At 38.0% G+C, this 9,290-nt stretch overlaps 2 protein-coding genes across 2 annotated transcripts; one reads left to right on the top strand and one right to left on the bottom strand.

Annotated features, from left to right (window-relative positions):
* The first annotated feature begins 380 nt into the window (after window positions 1-380).
* Window positions 381-4,485, top strand: mns1 (meiosis-specific nuclear structural 1). The gene is made up of 10 exons (XM_015953014.3): window positions 381-521; window positions 633-842; window positions 1,824-1,951; window positions 2,059-2,161; window positions 2,362-2,591; window positions 3,009-3,225; window positions 3,310-3,417; window positions 3,628-3,885; window positions 3,984-4,109; window positions 4,183-4,485. Exons 1-10 carry the CDS (start codon window positions 519-521, stop codon window positions 4,291-4,293), a joined length of 1,494 nt encoding a protein of 497 aa, XP_015808500.1. The 5' UTR covers window positions 381-518; the 3' UTR covers window positions 4,294-4,485.
* Window positions 4,373-7,855, bottom strand: tex9 (testis expressed 9). The gene is made up of 12 exons (XM_015953015.3): window positions 7,722-7,855; window positions 7,380-7,513; window positions 7,080-7,146; window positions 6,927-7,003; window positions 6,716-6,767; window positions 6,503-6,588; window positions 6,248-6,411; window positions 5,678-5,769; window positions 5,422-5,595; window positions 5,184-5,318; window positions 4,783-4,917; window positions 4,373-4,708 (listed from the first exon to the last, which is right to left on the bottom strand). Exons 1-12 carry the CDS (start codon window positions 7,824-7,826, stop codon window positions 4,664-4,666), a joined length of 1,266 nt encoding a protein of 421 aa, XP_015808501.3. The 5' UTR covers window positions 7,827-7,855; the 3' UTR covers window positions 4,373-4,663.
* Window positions 7,856-9,290: the final 1,435 nt, after the last annotated feature.

The following is a 9,290-nucleotide window of genomic DNA, read 5'->3' on the forward strand; positions in this document are numbered from 1 at the left end:
TGTATTGGACATTTGAGATTTCAAACTACCGGTAGGTTAGAATATTAACATCCTGTTTGTGTTTTCAACTTTAAATAAAACTTTAATACAAAGCGAGTGACTTATGCTGTTGTAAAGAGGTTGGTAAAAATAGAAAATTTGATTTTTGTTTCAACGTTAAAATAGCCCCAGTTCAATTTGCTATAAAACGTTTCACTGAATACTGAATGTTCTTACATTTAACAATAGCGTTAAACTGAAATCAGTAAGAGGCGCATTTCCGGGAGTGACGTCATCCCTGTAACGTGTAGGCGGTGCGGGAAAGAGCGTCGTTCCCAAGACAACGAAAAGCTGATGTAGATGGCTGAAACTCCCAAGTTCGAGCGAGGAAGGTCTCCAGAGGTTAACTTCAGAAAATCAGCATAAAGTGAACTCGGTTCATTAAAAGTCTCTAAATGAGTGGGTCAAAGTATTTAACGCTTGATAAAGTTTAAAAGTTGGCAACGTGAAGATTTGGACTCGACAAAAGCACTGCAAACATGGTAAATTCTTCTGGCCAGACGGTTTTAGCTTCACTCTGCTCAGGTTAGCTCACAGTAACCAAATGCTCTGCGGCCGCTTCGTTTGTGCTTTCTGGTGTCTTTCTTTGGCAGAACCGTAACTCGCTGTACAACCAGCAGCAGCGGCTGACCATCCAGCGACAGATTCGGGAGCAGAACTTGGAGGAAGGGTCCAGACGTTTAAACCGAGAACGGCAGCTGCTGGCCGCTATTCAGGACGAAAAGCGGGCAGAGCCGATGAGACACCTGCGGGAGGTGCAGCAGGTGGAGCAGGAGAGGCAGATTGAAAGTGTCCTGCGAAAGGTTGGACTTTATCTCACATCACAGCCCTGTTGTCTTCCTTTAATATTATTACGCATTATAATGTGGAAGATAAAATAAAATCACATTTTATTAAAGAAATGTTTTACACCAGCAACAAAATAAGTCTACTGTTTTGCCCATCCCACTTTGTTTACAGGAGAACATGAAAAGAAGCCAATGAATGTACTCCTGTACATTAAATGAAGGATCCATCATATTGCCCTCAAATTCTTCTTCACAATCTTTTATCAATTCAAATGAAAGGATAATAGAGGAAAAAATCCACAGTTTTCCAGTTTTTACTTATTTGTTGCACTTAAAAGGTTCAGATAAGCAAACATATTTCAGTGTCTGACAAAGCTGAATAAATCCAAAACGCCTTTTTCAAACAATGATTTAATTTATTCAAGGTAGAAGATATCCAAACAATCCTGATGTGCCCCACGTGAGGAATGAAATCATTAATTATCTGTGAGAAACCAAATTATTTGGAAAGGTGATAGCTGCCAGACCTTCAAAATAAAAAATTTACTCAACTATAACCTGTTAAGCACAAGTAGGTAGAAGAATCTCAAAAAGTAACACATGCCTTGTTTTCAAGGATAAAGGAATAAAGAGCCTCCTCTGGTTGTAGTCGAGGTCAAAGATTACGATTCAACAATAAGAAATGGGGCAAATATGGCATCTATGGCAGAGCTTCAAGGCCAAAACTCACCTCACATTTACTAAAAAAAACATGTTTTGTGATGATTCCCACAAGTTCAGATTTGGACAGATGGAACAAAAGCAGAAGTTTTTGGAAGGTCATAAAGATACTAGTAGTCAAACATGGTGTTGGTAGTGTGGTGGTCTGGGCAACTTTGCTGCTTCAGAGCGACTCGCTTCCAATCATTACAAACACTCAATGGCAGCTGTTGTCAAGAGTTTTACAGCCAGTTATTAGGTTTAGGATGCGTTTAAAATATTTGATCTGACTTGCAGGCAGAAGAGGAGAGAATAAGCAGGGAGAAACAGCATGAACAAGAGGAGAGAATAACTAAAGAGTTGGCCCGCATCAATCACGAAAAGCAGAGGGATGAGAAAATGAGGGAGCATATTAGAAAGACCAGGTACACACAATTATTTATTCTGATATTTACTGTGATTTCTATCCTAAACCAATCACCCCAATGTTTTTGATTGGTTAATGAAATATTTGTTTGTCCATAATGTTCAGCTTGGAGCTTCGGGAACTAGAATCTAAACTAAGGATTGCTTATGTGAGCAAGGAGAGGGCTGCACAGATCGCCGAGAAGGAAGCTATAAAGCTTGAGACCATGGTGAGTGCTGTCATTTTCTTTGCATTATACCAAATACAGAAAAGCATGAAGTAAACATAAATATTAGAAGCAATTACCAAAAACCTGCACGTTATCAACAAAACAGTCTGATTCCTCCTAAAAGAGTTAAGAAGTTGTAGAAAGACTTTCTCAAACTGTAATAAAAGCTACAGAATTCATATTGTCTTGTCTTTTGTCAGCGTGAAGAGGAGGAAATCACTCGCACGGTGATGAGAGAACATGATCAAGCAGCACTTGAGCAGCAAAAGTTGGAGCAGAGACGTCACGAGGAGATGGCGGAGCACCAGAAACAGCTGGAGCAGCAGCTCATGGACAGGGAGCGCAGAAGACAGGAGGCGTACGAGGAGTTCCTCAGAGAGAAGCGGATGGTGGACGAGATCGTCAGGAAGATTTATGAGGAGGAACAGATGTGAGTCAAACAACGACGGTGGCACAGGAGTTAAGTGCTCGCCCCGTAATCGGAAGGTTGCAGGTTCGAGCCCCGCTCAGTCTGTCGCTGTCGTTGTGTCCTTGGGCAAGACACTTAACCCCCCTTGCCTGCTGGTGGTGGTCGGAGGGACCGGTGGCGCCAGTGCTCGGCAGCCTCGCCTCCGTCAGTGCGCCCCAGGGCAGCTGTGGCTACATTGTAGCTCATCCCCACCAGTGTGTGAATGTGTGTGTGAATGGGCGAATGACTGATTGTGTTGTAAAGCGCCTTGGGGGGTTCCAGGACTCTAGAAGGCGCTATATCAAATACAGGCCATTTACCATTCAAACTAATTCTCTTTTTTTATACAGGAAAACACACTCTTAATTCCTTACAATGTCTTTGACGTTTCCCCTAAAGGGAGAGACAGCGGAAGCTGGAAAAGGTCAGAGCCACTCAGCAGCAAATTGAAGAAATCAAAAGACAGCAGGCCGAGTGGAGACGCATGGAGCAGGAAATGATGGAGGCCGAGAACAGAAGGATCATGGAGTTTGTAAAGCAACAGGAGCACAAGAAAGAGATCAGAATCACCAGGAACAGAGAGAGGGAAGAAGCCAAGGAATATGTTCATAAGATGGTAGAGAATCTGCTTTCCTCCGATGCTCTTACTTATCCATCCAGTGTTACTTTACCTTTTATATAACAAACGACTGGCCTCCAGCTGTGTGACAAGATGGTGAAGGAGAGGAAGGAGCGTGAGGAGCTGGAGCAAGTCCGTGAGAAGCTGTATTTAGAGGAACAAGAGGAGGCCAACAGGAAGAGAGAGATTGTAAGGATTTTTACTGCTTTCCTAATCGTTAAAATTTCAACAGATGTCATTTTGAAAAGGCAGACAGATATCTAATCCATGGTGAAAAAAAAATCTTTAAAAAAATACATTTTTGTTTTAGTTCAGCAGCTTATAAAACAAAGCATTTTCAAATTTCTTTACAATGTTGTGGACAATCTATGATCTTTTCTTCACTAATGAATTCAACAGGAGGAGATGAGGGAGAAAATCCACCAGAGACTGATGCTGCAACAAACCTGCCATGAGCAAATGGCCTTCAAAGAAATGCGGAGACAAAAGGAAAAAGAGCAGGACGAGGAATTTAGGAAAATGATGATGGCCAAGTTTGCTGAGGATGATCGTATTGAGCAGATGAATGACCGCAAACGTCGCATGAAGCAGCTGGAACATCGGCAGGAGGTGGAGAAACTTATCGAGGATAAAAGACAACAGCGTGAGGCTCAGAAGGTAAAACCTCCATTCTCTTTGTTCCTCCAGCAGAAGTTAACCTGTCGAGCCCTTCTGCATTCATTTAGATGGTTTTTGACACACTGTCTCTCTTCCAGGAGCTGGAAGCTAAAGAACGAGCCACTGAGCAGGAGAACGAGGCACTGCGGAGACAGATAATTGAAGAAGAAAGGCAGAAACTGCTGAAGCACCATGCCACTAAACTCATTGGACACTTTCCAAAGGTCTGTGTGAATCCTAAATTATTATTTTCACATGTGAACATAGAAGAAATCAGTAAAGGACTTGTGTTTTCAGGGCTTGCTTCGTAAGGAAGACCTGGATTCCTTCAACGATGATTTCAGGAAACACTTTGAGCCTCGCCAAGCCAGAGCATCCTTTGATGAAGGCGAGGACACAGAAGACTAAACGTTTCACCTCCAGTTCACCACTAGAGGGCAGTTTAAGTTTGCAGTGCAAATGTTTTGAAGTATTTCAGTCACAAAAGTTTTTTTTTAATTATTTTTAATATCTGCTTCATTGTCTTTTTTTTTTTTTTTGCATTCAGTAATCAAGACACTGCTTGTTTGATAAGCATCTTCAATAAAATCAACAAAAATACCTGGTGAATGAATCTGTGTAAGAGAGAACAACCTGTCAGTGACTGACCTCTAAGGTACTCTACTCCACGACATACAAAGTTATTGTCACAAAGAAGTTTTCAAACCCTAATAAGTCATCATTTCTTCAAACTAAAAGAACATATTCATGATTTTCACCAGTCAAGAGCTTTCATGAATTAATCTTCTGTGAAGGACAGCAGCTTGGCAGCTTCGAGATGCATCTGCACACAAAAAGCCACGTTATCATTTCAAATAAAACCCCAAATCACAACGTCAGTAAAATAAAGGTGCCTACCTTTTGTCTTTCGAGAATGTCAATCAGCTTCAGTTGTTTCTTGAAACCAACAATAATTTCCAATTTCTGCTTCTTAAGCATTTTGTTTTCAGCGAGTAGATTTTCTTTACTTTGAAGTTCTTTGCTTATCTGGTCCTGATTTTACAGAATTTGGAAATAAAAACAAACGAAAGTTGAGCAGAGCCTCGTGATTTTAGATCAGACAGATTTAAAGTCAGTTATAGTATTTTTTACTGGTTTGTGTAAACAATAGGGTTTTGTGTGCCTGGAAAGGTTTTAAATTTCTGCTCCTAAATGTTTCTTCATCAGTTTTAAGCTGTAAAGGATCACGTCTCCCGTTTTTTTCTCTGAAAATTTTAAATACTAAACTTGATTGAAGCTGCTTAAGACTTTCCTCCTACCTTGTTGATCTTTTTGGTCTTGTCTAGCTCTGACCTTAACTTCTCCACTTCCTCCAGAGCTCTGTTCAAGCGAACTTCCACAGTGATGTGGACGGCTGCTGCTTGCTTTTGAGATCTGTTCAGGTTTTCTATTTCCTACACAGAACACAGAAAAGTCTGATCTGAGCAGCTTGAAGGACGGACTGGAGGTAACGAACTGTGTAAACAAGTCGGTCAGTCTTTAAATATTAATACCAACTTTTTGTAAAGCAGAAACTTGCAACTGAAGACCGTCAGATTTTTTAGCAGACTCTTCAGCTAAAATTCGGTGCTTGTCAATCAGAGTTTGCTGGATTTTTGTGGTCTTCTGCATTCGGGCTCGATCCTCCTCCACTTCCTTAAGTTTCGCTCTCAGTTTTACATTTTCATCATCCTTTAATACAAAAAATAACATACCGATTTAAACTTGAGGCTTAAAATTTGTATCTATTACTATTAATTTGTAACATTTTTACCCTTTTATAATATTCACATGAGAGTTGATCAAGTTCTTCTTGCATAATTCGAAGTGTAGCCTTCAGTACTCGCGTTTGAGCCTCTGAATCACCTAACATTAAAAAACAAAATTTAAAAAAGTCTACATTAAAACCCTGGAAAATGCCTTTTATACTTAAGAACATAAAAAAACAAAAATATTAAGACAAAAATTGAATATTACAAATCCGGTTTATTTCATTAGTGTTTTTTCTCTCTTATTCTTGTTTTAAGCTAATTTATTGCTAACTAATGCTTATGCTTAAATCTCTCAAGGTTGGACATCACTCTTCCACTGGAGTCAGTTTGCAGCTGCACGGCGTGCTGAGTTTCATTAGTAACTGTCTCAAATAATCCTAATGTGCAGGTCTGCTGTGATTTTAAAAAACAGCAAATAAAATGAATCACAAGTCACCACATATGATGAAGAAAACACATTTTTACTGAGCTTGAAACCTGTAGTTTAAGAATATCTTTTAAAATCAGGAATAGTTATTGTAAGTTTATTTTTCTTTAAATATTAGGATTTTGTAAAGGGATACAAACATTACCTGATCCTCCATTGTCTTCAGGAGCAGGTACATCCTCCTCAACGCTGTCATGAACAACAGGCTTGCTCATTTTCTCTTCCATGCTCTGAACAGCCTTTGCCATGAAAGATTCGGCCTCATCAGCTAGAGCGGCAAAATCATCTGTACGTGTCGTCTTGGAGCTTCTGAAATAAAGGAAATACTTTGTTAGTTTTTTAATTCATCTTCAAGGACACAAATAGGATAAATTTGGACATAAATTAAAGTAAAACGCACACAGTGTTATTGTGATGCATCTTTCTTTGTTTTCCTCCAGACACGTGTCTTTGGGCTGTTGGCACAACCTTCTTTTTGGTTACCACCTAGAAGAGAAGTTTATATCAATATTTTTTTTATCAAACTGTAGTTTATATTTATGAATTACAGTATGTTATTAAATATTGTGAACAAATAAATGACCTGACATATTTTTGAGTTTGGGGTTCAAACCTTAACCTCAGTATCTTGCGCAGCATTTGGTTTGGGTTTTCTTGTGCTGAAACTGAGGAGGTAAATAGATGCATATGCCACATATTAGTTTTCTGTAATAATTATTTATTACTGTTTTACTGTAGAAAAAACAAGTAAATGAATAAATACCTCATGTATGTAATTGTATTTTAATATTTAATTGTATTATAAAACATTATATTTCTATTACCTGGAATAGTCTTGGTCTTCACTATCTAACAGCAGCACATTGGACAAGGGCTTTGACAGAATGTCTTTTTCTTCTTTCTAAAACACAATTTGATTGACTCTTTAGTGTTAAAAGATTGACTTTGTTCATAAAATGATTATTGTTAGACAATACCTTCATAAGTTCATCTGCTTGGCGCACTATATCTGCAGTTTTGGCTTCCAGCTCTGCATTTAAGAGTCTGATAAAAACAGGATTCTCATTGTTTACTGGACAAAATTTACCATTAAGTGCCAGCATTAACACAATTATTCACTAACTAATTAGAGGTCATCATGACTATTTGGTGTTGGATAAAAATGGGGCTAGTATTTTAAAAATCTACTCAGTTTATTTTTTTTAAAGTGTGTTGTGTAAGGAAACAGGAACGTGATCTCAAATAAAGCTAAAAGGTGCATGAGCAGATAGACTTACTTGTATTTCTCTTCCTTAGCAAAAATGTCATCTGTGTGTTGTCTTGTGAACCCACAGGCAGACTTCACCTGCTGTCTAAATTCTACCTTTTTGGGTCTCTCAGCCTTACTTGTTGAGTTGGGACGTTTGTTGATCTGCAGCAGGATGCAGTTAAACGGAACTGGTCACACACATCGATATATATATATATATATAGGGTTGCACATTTATCACGTTGTAGCTATCCTAGAAAGAGCCGTGTGTCGTTAAGCTTTAGAACAAGTTAAAACCTGTTCTAGAAGCGCACAAATCATTATGTTTTAACATTTTTTATAGTAAAAGGAAACATATATATGTACACACCTGCGAAACGAGGCACGAAACCGTTTTCTTCGACTTTCTTTCAGCCATTGCGCCAAACAGAAAACAGACTACGCGGTCCAGGTTGCCTAGCAACAAACAGCACATTCCACACGCCAACTACGGCAGCTGTCGAAGAACATTCTTATGATTTAGTTTTATTTTTAACCCTTTTTAGGGCACTCATTGAAGTAGTTAAAATTTTCAATTTCAATCCCAGCGTGTTATTGTGGTAAATAACCAAAGTGTATTTTTGTTGTTACAAATTTCAAAAATATTTATTTTCATGCTTCTGCATGAAAATAAATAAATAAATATCAGAGAAAAGAAAGTGATCAAATGTGAACGTTGGCCATGTAAAAGAAATCCCTAAATAAAATAACATGAAAAAGTTAAATAAACATTATTTTTGAATGATATAGATGATTATAAGGCACTTCAGAATAATCTAGCTAATTTGAAAACATATCACTGTAGAATTATACAACGTATATCACAATAAATTCAATTCAATTCAAAAATACTTTATTAATCCCAGAGGGAAATTGATTGCTGTAGTAGCTCAGGATAATAATAATAATAATAGTAATCAAGTCGTCAAAGAGTTATTGTATATTACAATGGCTGTTGGCAGGAAGGATCTCCAGTAGCGGTCAGTGTTGCAGCGAAACTGAAGAAGCCTCTGACTGAAGACACTCTTCCGTTGTCGGACAGTATTGTGAAGAGAATGCTCAGGGTTGTCCATAATTTTCTTGATTCTCTGGAGAATCCTTCTTTGCATGATCTCCTCCAGTGGTTCCACAGTCGTCCCCAGAACAGAACCAGCCTTTTTTATTAGGCTGTTGAGCCTTTTCAGGCTCAATAAATAATAATAGCCTATAGTATATTTTTATAAAAACAGATTCCTGTTGAATGTTTTGAAAGGTATTGGTCAATAAATACAATTTCTGATCAAATATAGATTATTAGAATATTTTAGAATATTATTTGCAGATCTGCCTCAATGTCATTTTCTTCATCATCATCACTGAAGCTGAACTGTCCTCCATTTTCCATAGAAATCTTAGTTTAAAACTGTAAAACATATTCAATATCGTAATTGTTACTTTTACCATGAATATTAAGATAGTCTAAAATCCAACAAATTTTACCTAAAAATATATGTAATCTCTTTTACCTGAGGGTGTATGTTCAGATATGGCACCAACTCCATTTAGTTTAACATTTACAACACATATATCCTTATTTAGCACAACTAATCAACCTTGTGATGTGAGAGTTTCATAAACCTAGCATTGCTAGCTTTAGAGATCTGACCGTAAACACAAGAAGAGACCGAGCAGTTTTCTGCTTCTGCAGACACACCAACATTTGGCGCGTTACAGCCCCGCGCTGATTGGTGGAATGGTGCCATGGCCATGACATTGGTCCGAAAGGGTTAAAATCTAACGGATTTCTAATGTAACCCTTCACAATATATTTGAAAATTTCAGTTTTATTTTTGTGCATTCATTTCCTTTAAAATAATGTTTTTGTTTTTATATATTTTCTTTAACTTGCGCACTAATTCAC

Source organism: Nothobranchius furzeri, chromosome 9 (genome assembly GCF_043380555.1).
Source record: "Nothobranchius furzeri strain GRZ-AD chromosome 9, NfurGRZ-RIMD1, whole genome shotgun sequence".
Classification (NCBI taxonomy): domain Eukaryota; kingdom Metazoa; phylum Chordata; class Actinopteri; order Cyprinodontiformes; family Nothobranchiidae; genus Nothobranchius; species Nothobranchius furzeri.